This window comes from Geotrypetes seraphini, chromosome 6 (genome assembly GCF_902459505.1).
Source record: "Geotrypetes seraphini chromosome 6, aGeoSer1.1, whole genome shotgun sequence".
NCBI lineage: Eukaryota > Metazoa > Chordata > Amphibia > Gymnophiona > Dermophiidae > Geotrypetes > Geotrypetes seraphini.
The window spans coordinates 178792487-178807037 of NC_047089.1; the positions used below are offsets into that span (position 1 = coordinate 178792487).

At 41.2% G+C, this 14551-nt stretch overlaps 1 protein-coding gene across 1 annotated transcript in view; it reads left to right on the forward strand.

Moving 5' to 3' along the window:
• The window catches only part of PROM2 (prominin 2), a 159283-nt gene extending 146214 nt beyond the window's left edge, over positions 1 to 13069 (forward strand). The window contains exons 20-22 of the mRNA XM_033950017.1: positions 2775 to 2864; positions 4779 to 4882; positions 12590 to 13069. Of these exons, the coding sequence (XP_033805908.1) occupies positions 2775 to 2864; positions 4779 to 4882; positions 12590 to 12653 (258 nt within the window). The 3' untranslated portion in view covers positions 12654 to 13069. The remainder of the gene's footprint in view (positions 1 to 2774; positions 2865 to 4778; positions 4883 to 12589) is intronic.
• Positions 13070 to 14551: the final 1482 nt, after the last annotated feature.

A 14551-nucleotide genomic window follows, 5' to 3' on the forward strand; every position in this document is an offset into this window, starting at 1 on the left:
GAAAAAACAAAACACATTAAATGGTCCTCCCAATATATTCATATGTAAGTTTTAATCCACATGTAAAATGAGAGACCATCATCATGTGGAAATGAGGCAATGCAATTCTCCACATAATATCTAACATGGGCCTAGTAAAGATAAAAATTTAAAACTTTAACAGTGTTTTCTCCTCTCCCATTCTATTGCTCCTAAAACCTTATCTACAAATGTGTTCCTTTTCCTTGCCACCTCAGGAGGTTTTTCTCTCTGTTTTCCCCCAGTTTTTATAATTGTGAATTTTGATTCAGGGCCAGCACAAGGGCAATGTTTTTCAATGTAAGGCCTGGGGTCCAATGGCAGCCCTCGGAGACCTCTTTGGCAGCCCTCATTGACTTTCTGGTTGGTTTTTTTTTTCTGCTACTCTGCCTCTCTACCAAGGCTCAAGACAGAAAAGAGAAAGTAGATGGGGACAAGAGCACATACTTGAAGGACAAGGCATTTCTCAATATACATGATAATGCATTTGGAATTGGACACAGCCTTGAGAATGCTTCCAAAAGTGTGAAGGTGGGCTGTAGGGATAGATGTCAGAAGGATCATGCCCTCCCTCCCCAGCCCCCATGGGAAAATATTTAGTGACTCTCCTTCAGTTCATTAGAATCCAAGTGGCCCCCAACTTAAAAATTAATGAAGACCACTGCCCTAGGTGAACCGTTATTCTTGCGTCCTCCCCCAATTATCTTTTAGGCTCCTAGGCCCTGCCCCCTACAAGATGTTAATAAACTTAACAATCATAAGTTATCCCAGAATGATCCTCCCAGAATGATCCGCTCACCTACTGTTGTCTCACCTGACTTAACTCTGCTCTTGGGAATGTCTCCACCAATGGGGGTTGTGTGCAACATTTAGAAGACACATATAGTATTTCTAGTCACATAGGGGATAATTTTGTAAGGGGTCGGGATGAGATGCACTAAGCACAAACTGTATAACAATTGTGTATGCAATTGTCAATCTAGAATACTAGCATAAGTCTGCAGTTATAAACCTAACTTTAGGTGCAAAATGGCTAGTGTACACACTTGTGTCTAACTTTAGGCAGTTAGATGGTAACCTTAGCTTTCTATAACCTGTGCAAGACCCAGGTCCACACCAACCTTGCAGTTGCATGCTATGGATTTTGCATTTACAGTTTTCAGAATGAGGACTGTGCACAGTTAGGCGTATAACTAATTAGTGCCAATTAACATTAATTATAACCGATAACTAGTCATTAATGCCAATTAGCAAGTAAGTACGATCTCTCTGACACATGGAGCAATCCATCTGGCGTGCCACAGGGGTCACCATTATCCCCTTTGCTCTTCAATGTTTACATGTCCTCATTGGGTGTGCAATTGTCCCAGCTGGGGATAAAACTATTTAGCTATGCTGATGACTTCAGGATAATTATCCCATTCACTAAATCTGTCTCAGAAGTCACCCCCAAAGCAACAGAAGTACTAAATCGGATGGAGCAATGGATGACTGAATTCAGACTAAAACTAAACTCAGAGAAAACAAAATTTTTTATAGCATCGCCACAACCACTTGACACTAAAGCATCAATGTGCATCAATAATCTTAGTTATCCCATTCAACCCACTATGAAGGTATTGGGAGTAACACTGGACCAGAGCCTGACCATGAAAGACCAGGTAGACTCCTTGATTAGAAAAATCTTTCTCACCCTCTGGAAGCTTCAGTCCATCAGAGCTTACTTTGATGTCTCATCATTTAGAATTCTGGTACAATCCCTTATACTGAGTCTACTTGATTATTGTAACATCGCCTACTTGGCACTCCCCCAGAAGAATATGCGGCGATTGCAACTTGTACAAAATACAGCGGTTAGACTACTTTGTGGACTGAAGAAGTTTGATCACGTAACACCTTCCTATCGACTTCTACACTAGCTGCCAATGGAGGCATGTGTGAAATTCAAGTTTGGTTGTTTTTGCTTCAAAGTACTTTACGGCTTAGCCCCTAAATATATAACAGACCTTTTCTCTTTCACAACCAACAAACATAGGCGAAGCTCACACCTGAACTTTGTTTCTCCACCAGTTAGAGGTTGTAAATTTAAAAGTCATCACCAACATCTTTTCTCACATCAAGCAGCATTATGGGGTAAAGATCTAGAACAACTGCTCGTGCCTACTATTTATAGGAAATTCAGGAAACGCCTAAAAACACATCTGTTCCTGAAATACTTAGGAAACCAACCTATACAATCTTAGTCCTCAACAAATGATCTTTAGAACTGTTAATCACTAATTCTGAACTTTGTTTATTGCACTCAATCTGTAACATCTTTAATCATTGTAAACCGCAAAGAACTTCATGGTCCTGCGGTATATAAATTGTTGTTATTATTATTATTATATTAAGTTATGCATGTAACAGTATTCCATAACATCATGTGCAAGTTTATAGAATTAGGGGGACAGAGGGTGGGCAAGTTTCAGAAAGATTATTTTCAACTAAGCAAATTGATATTTACCTAAGCAAATGGCTTTTGAAAATCACCCTATATGTTAATGATATTGAATATCGAGCAAGGCTATGGTCCAACATACTAACACAGGTTCAATTCTTAGCAAATGCAATACTTTCCTTTAGGCTTTTGTACATTCTTTAACAGGGTTTGGTAGCAATATCCTTATGGAATTTTTGATCAAATGGTGACATCCTGTGGCAAAATAAAGAATTGAACGCCTTTTACTAAAACCTTTCCCTCTCATTTCTCATAGATTATGCAGCATGTTGCTTCTTGCTGGCCAGTTGCCATTACAGTGGATAATGTTCGAGTCATTCTCTGTGATCGTATCACTGATCCCTGGGTAAGAAAATTAGTTCAGAGTCTAAATCTTCACATTCATTGTTAGTGTGGCTGACAGGGATCCTCGACCCCCCACCAGCTGGAGTTCCCCACAGACTCAATCTCCCAGCAGTCAGCAGCATGTTTCTAGCTGCCAACGCTGACACTTCCCCTCCTTCCCTCCCCGCACATGCTCAGTTCACTTTTGGGGGCCTCTCCCCTTTGCATGCATGCATGAGGGATGTAGTTGAACTGAGCATGTGCCGGTGGGAGGGGGGAGCGCTAGTGTCTGCAGACAGAAACACGCTGCTGACTTCCAGGAGGATGAGTCTTCTTGGGACTCATCCAGAAAGGACTCTTCTGCTGGTGGGGCCTCAGGCTGGGGAGCGGGGCAGGGTTGGGGAGCAGAGTGGCAATGCATGCATTAGACCCACCCAGTCCACCCCAAGGCCCACCTAAAAAACTGAGGTCCAGCTACACTTCTGTAGTCAATGACTCAGATATTTGGGAAGGCTAAAGTGAGGCAGGGCTGGGGCAAGGCAAGGGAGAATGAGGCAAGGCAAGTTAAAATCTTTGGTGTGAGAGAGCAATAAAGGGACAGTGGGAGCACTTTCGAACACTGCAGGGAAGGAGCCCTTCACTGTGTGACAATGATGTGGCTGCAGCAGCTGCCTCCCTGCTAGTGCCTCTGTTACTGGTAGTAATATGCACACTAAACACACTCTAGGGAATTATGTGCCTGGAAAAATCAAAACAATGCACCATAATAACACAACATATTGAAAAGAACAACAGATACGTTCCAGGCTGGAGACTTTTTTGACCAGTCCTGGTTTTGAATTTACATCCCAAAGCAGTGTGGGATTTTTAATGCCTGATCCTACCCATAATATAGGGTAATCAGAAATCAAGGCCACCCCCAAAATCTCCAGCGTAAAACTGGGAAACATGGCATCTCTGGAACAATATTTGCAGATATTCTGTAAATATATGCAGATACGGTACTTTAACACAGCTCCTGGTCAGCCCTTGTCCCCCAGTGCCACATGTTCAGCAGCACTGTTACAGAAATCCTCAAATGACCACCAGGCTTCTGATCTGATAGCCTTTAGTTTACTGTAAAATTACCAAACATACTCCCCCCCCCCCCTTTTTTACTAAACCACGATAGCAGTTATTAATGCAGGGAGCCACGCTGAATGCTCCGCACTGCTCCCAATGCTCATAGGAACTCTATGAGCATCGGGAGCAACGCGAAGCATTCAGCATGGCTCCCTGCGCTAAAGGGGGAGATATTTACAATACAATATGTATTATCTCTCATCAATAATTATAACTACAAAAAAAATCTATCAGAAGTAAAAGTTTTTTTAATAATGAGTTAAAGAAAAATATGTTTTTACTTCTCGCTTTTTAGATTTTTTTTTAATGAATATATACATATGGCAAATGTACTAGCAAATGGTAGCTAGGGTTGACACCTTAACGATTGGCACTACTGCTCACCAGTTTCAAATTTGTGCTACTTCCCGCCTTTGAAGGAAAAGCTCCACTTTTAAACATGGCTGCAATAAAGCATGGCCAATAGAGAACAGCAAGCAAGATCTGTAAGATTGCTGGAACAGCCGTACAGAGGAACTAAAAGACCGATGCAGCAATTTTGTGCCAGACCTAAAATGAATTAGGAGGCCAACAAAGTTCTCTGAGGATTGGAATAATGTAATGATAACTTTTGTATTGCAAAACAGTGGAAGCTTGAGCATATTAACATTTAAAATGTTGGGACTTTGGGAGGCCATAAGTTAAAGTGCAAGATGATAGGACCTAATTTATGAAAGAGTATCAAGCATCCAAACTATTCAGCACTAATGCATAATAAAATAGCCCATCTCTTTCTCTCTCTCCCCACCCCCCCTCTCTTTCTTACTGCTTTCAGAATGCTTTCTGGTTCTGCTTGGGATGGTGCACAATCTTCCTCATTCCCAATACCATCCTTTCCATCAAAACAGTCAAGTACTTCCGACCACTGGAGATATTAAGGTGAGAAATAATGTAACGAATGGGGAGCTGTGGGATTAAAAAAGAGTTCCGCCATACATATTCTGCACCATTATACCTTTGGAAATGATAAAATTGAATTTCCAGGCTAAGTTCAGCCTGTATTTCACATATCCTGCCAGTATTTCACATATCCTGCCAAGCCAACATACCTGCTATCTTCCACTGAATATCGATGGTTAGCTGGCTTAGTGCTGTTTAGCAAGGCAGGAGCCATTCCTGGTCAAAGACCGATTAATATTGATCACACTATAAGATCACATGTGACTTTTTCATGTATTTCTAGCATGTAATTATGTTGCCTCTCAGCCAACATTTAATGAGAGTGTGTATTTATACAGTAGCACCTCTGTCCCTTTGATTAATTTATATGTTTGTCTCTACAGCTTTCTAGTTGTCTTTAATGTTTCCTAAAGTGTGAAACCTAACACAAGTATGGATAGACATGACTTAGGGCTTGATTAATTAAAGATGGCTATCCTTTTAGCATGCTCTAATGTCATTAATGCCCAATCACTCTTGGCCACACCAATGCTGACCTCAAAATGGCACCCCTAGCAGCAATCTTGCATGATCACCACTAGGGGTCATATTTTCATATAAAGTAATCATGAAGACTAGGGGTGCCATTTTGAGTTTGGCACCAGAATGGCTAGGAATGATTTGGCAACGCTCCTGGCTGATGCTCTCCTGGACCATCACTGATCTGCGAGGTAGCCACTAGAGGGAGGCCTACATCAGAGGGTTGGGTCAGGGGTGGAGGATGCTCCTGGGCCACAGGAATAACGCTGCTTGCAAGGTGGCTCTTAAGCAGTGTTGTTCCTAAAAGATGGGATTCAGCAACCTGTGGTACTAGGATAGCACAGGTTGTGGAAACCTACAGGGCTTCAAGGTGCAGTAAAGGGCAAAACTTTACCACACCTTGATAAATCACCCAATCATAAAGTCTCACAGGTATACAGTATGTAAAAATTGTATATGTGCACCCCATATATAAAACCAGTGGCAGCAAATTATCATAAATCTAGCCCTTAATATGGAAACATCAACCTAGATATAGTTAAGGGAAATTATGTCCTAACAATCTATTAGAATTTTTTTTTTTTTAAGATATAAATAAACAAAGAGATAAACATTAACTAATCTATTATTTGGATTTGCAGAAAGTGTTTGATTCAGTCTGTCATAAGAGACACCTAAGGAAATTAAAGAGTCGGGTGATAGGAAAAATATCTATGATTTGATAAATGGTTAAAAGACAGAAAAAGGGTTGGACTAAATAGTCAATTTTCACAGTGAATAGATGTTATTTGTGGAGTACCAGGGACTTATACTTGGACCAGCACTGTTTAATATTTATCTAAATGATCTGGAAAAAGTAGCGATGAATGGGTTGATTCGATTTGCAGATCACACAGAATTATTTAAAGTTGTTAAAACACAAGAAGACCATGAGGCACTCTAGAAGGACCTTGCCAGACTGGGGAAGAGGGCACATAGAAACATGACAGCAGAAAAAGACCAAATGGCCCATCCAGTCTGCCCATCTGCAGAATCCACTATCTCCTCCTCTCCCTAAGAGATCCCACATGCCTGTCCCACGCTTTCTTGAATTCAGAAAGTCTTTGTCTCCACCACCTCTAGTGAGATACTATTCCATGCATCTACCACCCTTTCTGTAAAAAAGTATTTCCTTAGATTACTCCTGAGCCTATCACCTCTTAATTTCATCCTATGCCTTCTCATTCTGGAGTTTCCTTCCAACTGAGACTCACCTCATGCTTATTTAAGCCACATGAGTATTTAAACATCTCTATCATATCTTCTCTCTCCCACCTTTCATCCACATATTGAGAACTTCAAGTCTCTCCCCATAACATAAACCAACGACCATTTTAATAGCCTTCCTCTGGACCAATTCCATCCTGTCTATAACTTTTTGAAAGTGCAGTCTCCAGAATTATACACAATATTCTAAATAAGGTGTCACCAAAGTCTTAAACAGGGGCATCAATACTGATCATTCCTCTCCCGATGTCCCAAGCATCCTTCTGGCTTTCGCTGTTACCTTTTCAACCTTTGATCACTTTAAGATCAACACATACTATCACATCCAAGTCCTGCTCCTAAGTACACAAGAGATCTTCACCCCCCCCCCCCCAAACTGTATCATTCCCTTGAGTTTTTGCAGCCCAAATGCATGACCTTGCTTTTCTTAGCATTTAATCTTAGCTGCCAAATTTCAGACCATTCCTCAAGCTTCAGACCATGTTTTCACACCATCAGGGGTGTCCACTCTTGCAGATTGTGGTATCAACCACAAAGAGGCAAATCTTATCAGCTTGCCCTTCAGCAATATCGCTTCTAAAAATGTTTAAAAGAACAGGCCCAAGAACTGAACCTTGAAGTACACCATTGACCACTACCCCCTGTTGCCTTCCACTCAACCAGTTCCTGACCCAGTCCGTCACTTCAGGGCTCATTCCGAGGGTACTCAGTTTATTTATTAGAAGCTTGTGTGAAACTCTATCAAAGGCTTTGCTAAAATCTAAATATACCATATCTAGCGCTCTCCCTCTATCCAATTATCTGGTCACCCAGTCAAAGAAATTGATCAGATATGTCTGATTAGACCTGCCTCTAGTGAATCCATGTTGCCTCGGTCCTGTAATCTACTGGATTCCAGACACTGCACTATTCTCTGTTTTAAAAGTGTTTCCATTCATTACTTACCACAGATGTCAGACTTACCGGCCTATAGTTCCCTAATTCTTCCACTTTTGTGGAGAGGGATCACATCCACCCTTTTCTAATCCTCCAGTACCACTCCCAACTGTAGAGAAGCATTGAAAAGGTCAGCTAGCAGAGATGCCAGAACTTCTCTAGGTTCCCTCAGTACCCATGAATGTATACAATCCAGCTCCATCGCTTTATCCACCTTTAGTGAGCTCCCACAAACACAATCCTCTGAAAATCAATCAGAGTCTACAACACCTCCAGCCCTATTTCCTTTTGTTTTCTGTGGCCCTGCTCCCCGCACTTCAGCTCTGTACACAGAACAGAAATATTTGTTAAGCATTTCAGTCTTATCTGTAACAGCTTCTACATATTCCTCCTCTTCACCTTTGAGTCTCACAATGCCACTTTTACACATCCTCCTATCACTAATATATCTTTGCTTTCCTGACTACTCAACTAGCCTTTCTTAACTTTTCCAGATATTTTTGCCTGCCTTCTTTCTGCAATCTTTTGTAATTTATGAAAGTTAATCTCTTTTTCTTTACGTTATCAGATACTACTTTTGAGAACCAAAGCAGCTTTCTTTTCCTTTTACTTTTAATTACTTTTCATACAAAATGGTCTGTTGCTCTTTTCAGTTTTGCCTACTGCTTTCCTACTTCTTCCAGATGTACCCATCCAGACAACAATTCCTTGACATAATCCCCTATCTGAACAAAGTTAGGTTGGGTTGGTTTTTTTTTTAGTTTAAACCCTCACTGTTGAATGAGCTCACTCTACACCTGTCTTAATATTAAACCACACCATGCAGTGATCACTGGATGCCAAATGATCACCCACTGTAACATCAGAAGCACTTTCCCTGTTCGTAAGCACTAAGATCTGTATGGACCCATCGTGCGTGGGTTCTATTATCAACTGCTGGAACAGTTCTCCTTGTAGAGAATCCAGGATCTCCCTACTTCTAGGAGATCCTGCAATAGGGATATCCCAATTAACATCTAGCATAGTAATGTCTCCTTTTAGTTGTACTTCACCTGTTACAGCTATAAATGGGAGATGAAATTTGATGTGGATTACTGTAAAGTGAAATTTTCAACCACTACTATGGTGTAATATACAATTGGGAATTAGCGTAAAAATAAAAAAAAAAAAGTGATCAACATTTTCACAACTGAAAGATAAGTTGAACAAAATGAGAAACAAATTTAGAATATGAGTCTAGTACAAATTTGCTCTTAATTAGTAGTATCTACTTGCACTGAACAAATATTGATAAAATTGATATAAAATGAATATCGGATCAATGAGGATTTGAGCTGGATTTTGAGTAATATACTTAGACTGGCTGTCTTAAGATCCATTAAAACTATCCTGTGACATTGGGATTATTATTGGAGGGTTGCGACAGAGAAGAAGCTTCCGCCCGCAGACGCCCGCAACTTCAGGCAGGCTCTGGTGGCTTGCACATTGTAACGCACCACAAAGGTAAGAGGGAGGGAGGGAGATGGTTGGACCGTGCGAGGGGGGCTGAATGGCGGTGAAAAGGAACAGACGCTGAAGGAGGGTGGAGAGGAACAGATGCTGAAGGGAAATGTGAAAGACAGTGTAGGAAGAAGATGCTGAAGGGAAATGTGGAAGACCAAGTGGGGAGAAGACACTAAAGGAAAATGGGGAACAGAGTGGGGAGAAGACGCTGAAAGGAAATGGGGAACAGAGAGTGGGAAGAAGAAGCTGAAAGGGAAGAAGACAGAAATGCCAGAGTGTTGGGGGAGCGGAGGGAAGAAGATGGGTGCCAGACCAATTAGGGGGGTGTGGAGGGAGGGATGGAAGGGAGAGGCACAGTAACAGAGCAAATGAAAGATGCAGAGAGAAGGCAGACAGTGGATGGAAGAAATTGAATGAGGAGAAGATGAGGAAAGCAGAAACCAGACAACAAAGGTAGAAAAAAAAAATTTCTATTTATTTATTTATTTATTTATTTATTTTTGCTTTAGGATAAAGTAGTATATTAGTTGTGTTGATAAAAATTTATAAACAAAGCCCTGCCAGCTGAACATCTCTTTCTCTAGTTCAGCAGCCAGAATTTTGATTTATAAGGAAGGAATAAGCTAAATATTGCAGTACTGAAGCTTGTATGGATGCTGCGGGGACAGGACAGGGACAGTGGTCGTGGGGATTGGGCAGGGACACTGATTGCAGGACGGAGTGGGGACAGTGGTCGCGGGGATGGGCGGGGACAGGGATGGTGTTCGTGGGATGGTGTGTGATGGGGACAAATTTTTCCCCGTGTCATTCTCTACATTTAAGTTTAGGCACCAAATATAGAATTCAGGGGGTTTTGTCTAATACTGTAAAAATTGTATGTTTTCATTGCCACATGAGTATGCTGTAACTCTGTTTTTGAATGGTGATCCCTTGAGAATTGGTCTTTTGGATTGGTGGGATATCAATTTTCATTAAATAAATTTTTTAAAAAAGAACAAACAAGGAACAGACTTGAAGCTCTGAATTTTTCCCCACAGGCCAAGATCCTCTTAGCTCTGCAGCTGAACCCAGACTGCTGCTTAGCTATGGGTTTTCACTCTATCCAGGTCAATCTGACAGGCTGATTTAATTCTGGATTTGCCCCATTAAACTTATATATCCAGTTTCACTAAGAAAGGCAGGTCCACAAGTCCTTAGATAACAATTAGAGAATGACACGGGGAGCGATCCCCGCGGGGAACCGCGGCGTGGCTGCGGTTTGGCTGCGGGCTATGGAGACTCCATAGCCAAATCACTGCAGACACGGGAACAAAAGTTTTCACTGCCCGCAAAAACGGTGAAAAGATTTGTCCCCGCAGGCAAATGTATCCCCTTCTACATACTGCGATTTACCAGGTCTTCACCGTGTGTTCGGTTCACTTCGGGACAGGTGTCTGATTTTTTTCCGGCGGCCATGCTTGTCGGCCATGTGGTCTCCTCCAACTCATCTCTCTCCACCCAACTTGCACGTTGCCTGACTCCGCCCCCTTCAATATTCTGGCTCCTCATTAGTCAGTTCTTTCCTGCTCAAGAAGAGGACCAATCGCTACTGCCACACATGATATTTAATGGGTTGCAGTAGCGATTGGAAATCGGGGGATTTCGGAGCTGAGAGGCAAGCTCAGAATTTTTTTTGGAGTCGCTGCCTGGATTGGAGAGGAGTCACTGCTTCAGACTTGGAGGAGCTGAAATTTCATTGAAAACTTCAGCGCTACAAGTAGAGGTAAGGTGCACACTTTCCTACTACTTGCCTGCCCAGGGTTGGCAGCGGCGGCGGCAGGAGTGGGTGGGGGGATTCTTTGACCGGTTGGAGACAGGAGTCTGGCTGAGCTGGGAGCTGGTTCTTTTTTTTTTTTTAATCTGAGTACTAGTGTAGTAGTGTGCTGTGTCCATTCCCATGGGTTACTGAATCCTATTCCTGAACATGTGCTGCAAGAATGGAGGAATCCAGCACATGTTCAGTATGTAACCCATGGGAATACTTTAATAAAGATAAGTATATAAAATCATACCTGTTTGAGGCTTTTATGCATGCTGCGGTGACGGTGACGGGGCGGTGAATGGGATGGCAGTGGCGGTGACGGGGCGGTGAAAGTGATGGTGGTGGCGGTGACGGGGCGGTGAAGGGAACGGCGGTGACGGGGCGGTGCAGAGGATGGTGGGACGGGGACGGGGCGGTGACGGGGACAGATTTTTTCCCCGTGTCATTCTCTGATAACAATGAAACAAAATCAGAACAGTATCAGCCTCCAATTTGTTAACACTGCTGAACCACATGAATTTAAAGGAAAAACACTTTCATAATATCTTTCTATATTAGAGATTATCATAGCAAAACTATTTCCCTGCTTCTCTTGAGATGCACAACTTTGATTCACATACTGTATACTGCAAAAAAATATTAGGACCAGCACATTGGTTTCAACAGACAATGAGCAATAACAAGAACAAGGAAATGTTTTGGTGGCTTAGAGGCTGTGGGGCCTGAGGTACATACTGGAGGAATGTGAGAAGGACTAGGTTTATGCAATTTGCTTTCATCTAAAATAAAATGCCCCATCAGTGAATATAAGTTTTGTAGCTCTTAGCAGAGACTGACTGCATAAAACTGTAAATCAAGCAAGAAAAGTACCAAAAGATATTCTTCAAGTATTAGATTTGAATCACAATTCAATAAAATTTTCAATGATGTGAGGCGTGAAGGGTTAGAGGTGTGTATAATTAATGATCTTCCATTAAATACTATTTATCCTGTTTTCTCATCCCATGGTCTTTCTTCCCTCCTCCTTTTCATTTTCTCTTTCTCCTACCTTGCTCTCTGTCAAATCTACCCATTTTCTGTTGTCTCCTCTTCTATCGCTCATTCCCTCCTTTTATTCCCTTTATTTTACCCCCATTTCCTGATACCCACCTCTCCATTTCCCTGTGTCTTTCCCCATCAATCTTTTCTCCTTCATTCCTTCCTCTTTTTTATTGTCATTGTGCCGCCTTGCTTGTCTCCTGCTCACTTCCTTGTATACCTTTACCTCCTCATCTGACTTCCTTTGCATTCCAATTTTTCTTTCTATCCATCTGTATTTACTTTTCTATTTTTATTTCTGTTTCCCATTCATTCGATGTTTCCCTGTATTTCTTTTCCTTTTTTTTCTTTCTATATGTGCTTCTTTCCTGCGCTCTCTCTCACATCTTTCTCCCTCTCCTTTTCTGTATTTTGGTATCCCTCTTACTCTCATTTCACTATCACTCTCTCTCTCTTTATATATACTTTTCTTTCCATTTATACCCTCCCCATTTGTCTTTCTACTTTCTGTTTTTCTGATTCCCTTGCCACCCTTTCCCTCTTTACATTTTCTCCTATTTTCCATTCCTTCCTTTTTTTCTTCCCTCTTTATATTTCTCCTTCTCCTTCATTTTGATGTCCAGATTTCATTATCCTGAAGAAGAGGATGTGTTCCGAATCCCTCGTGTTGCTTCTGTGAGATTGTGATGTTGTTCCTAAGTTTCCTCTGCTGAGGGTATTTTTTAAAAGCTTTTACTACCACTTTTGTGATGGAATAGGAGGGGCATGTCACTGTGGGAGACCTGTCCAAGTCTAGAGACTGAAACAAGACTAATTTCTGTTTCTCTGTAACAGATGATCGTGGTGAATGCTGCTTATGTCCTACTCATTAATATTCCAAGGACTCTGAAAGATCTCCAATATTCTTTAGGGCACAACCTCAACAACAAAATCACCTAAAACATGTATTATATGTATAAACACTTTTATCTAAAGAACTGTACAGACTGTATTGATACAAGAAAGTGAAAACCTGTAATAATTTGTGAAAGCAATTTACTGTATTTTGTTAATTTCATCCATGGGGGTCGGAGGATATCACACAACTTATTCAGTCAACCAAAATGCACACAGCACTTTAATTAGCTTTCATTTGTATAAGCTACTTGATGAAATTCAATAAAAATATTGTTACAAAATGGACATAGCACATGTCACTGTGTTGAAATGCACATTTAAACCACCATATTTTAAATCTATATATAAAATGTCATAGATATTAAGCATTTAGCAGAGGAAAAAGCCTCAGAATGTTACTGAAAACCTTTCAGCTGCTCATTGAATTCACTGAAAAGACATATGCTTGCTTCATCAGCAAAATAACACACATACTACTAAGATACTCCATTACAATCAGCCACCAGTGGGCAATGCTTTGACTGACTACCACCAGCATTCATCCCATATATTCAATGCCAGGCTGTTTCCAGCAACTGTTATTGAATATCCAGGTTTTTCAACACCAGCTAGCACATGACCAGTTAAAGAAATATTCAGACTTAAGCGGCTACGGCTTAGTGGGCCAAGATAGGCCTGCTTTTCTTTTGGCCTTATTTGCCCACTCAGCCTGGCCTCTTAAATTCCAAATATCAGGATTTAAGTGGTCATGCCCCCCGAACACCCCTAATATCACCGCCCCACCCTCCTCCCACCCCCACCCCGGGGGTATCGCCGCTAATAATGGGCATTTTCAGTGACAATAATTGGTTAAATAACCCTGGAAATGAATGGTTAGCCACCAAGATGCGAGTTAACCAGTTGCCAGCTGGGTTAACTTGTGCTGAATATTGGCTGGATAATGTTCAAAAAAAATTGTCCAAAAATACAATAATTCAATGAAAACTTAGCTTATAAGGTTTTCAAATGGTCCCACCACCAGCAGTATGACAATACACTGCTTCAGTGCATTGGGACTCTCAACAGTAAAAACAAACAAGAAATAATAATGAATGGCACCTCTAGCACTGTTTCACAAAACCCCAAATATTTATTTTTCACAATGGCAGGTGCACACATCAAACAATTTCCATGTCTCAAAGCAAGAGACTCACATTTAAGCTGGACTCTTTCCCTGCAAAATCCGTAGTGCTCTGCAGTAATGGCATTGTGGGTTAGAATGCCAACTCATGGGAGCCAATCTTGATGACATCATTTCCTATTAACAGAGACTTTAAAAATCTTCTTGATTCAAAGACACTTTAAATAATGAAATTGCTATCTAAAATTTGTTTAAAGGATACTTTATTCAAAAGGACTAAATTCAAAAAAAAACTTTGCTGAAAGAAATTTGATTTAAAGAAGAAACTTCATTGAAAGAAAAGGTGTCACTCAGTATTCAGATTAAATTCACATTTAAGGTTAAACATCCACTGCTGCTCCTGACATAAGAGGAGCCTTCTTAAGAACATAAGAATAGCCTTACTGGGTCAGACCAATGGTCCATCAAGCCCAGTAGCCCGTTCTCACGGTGGCCAATCCAGGTCACTAGTACCTGGCTAAAACCCAAGGAGTAGCAATATTTTATGTTACTGATACAGGGCAAGCAT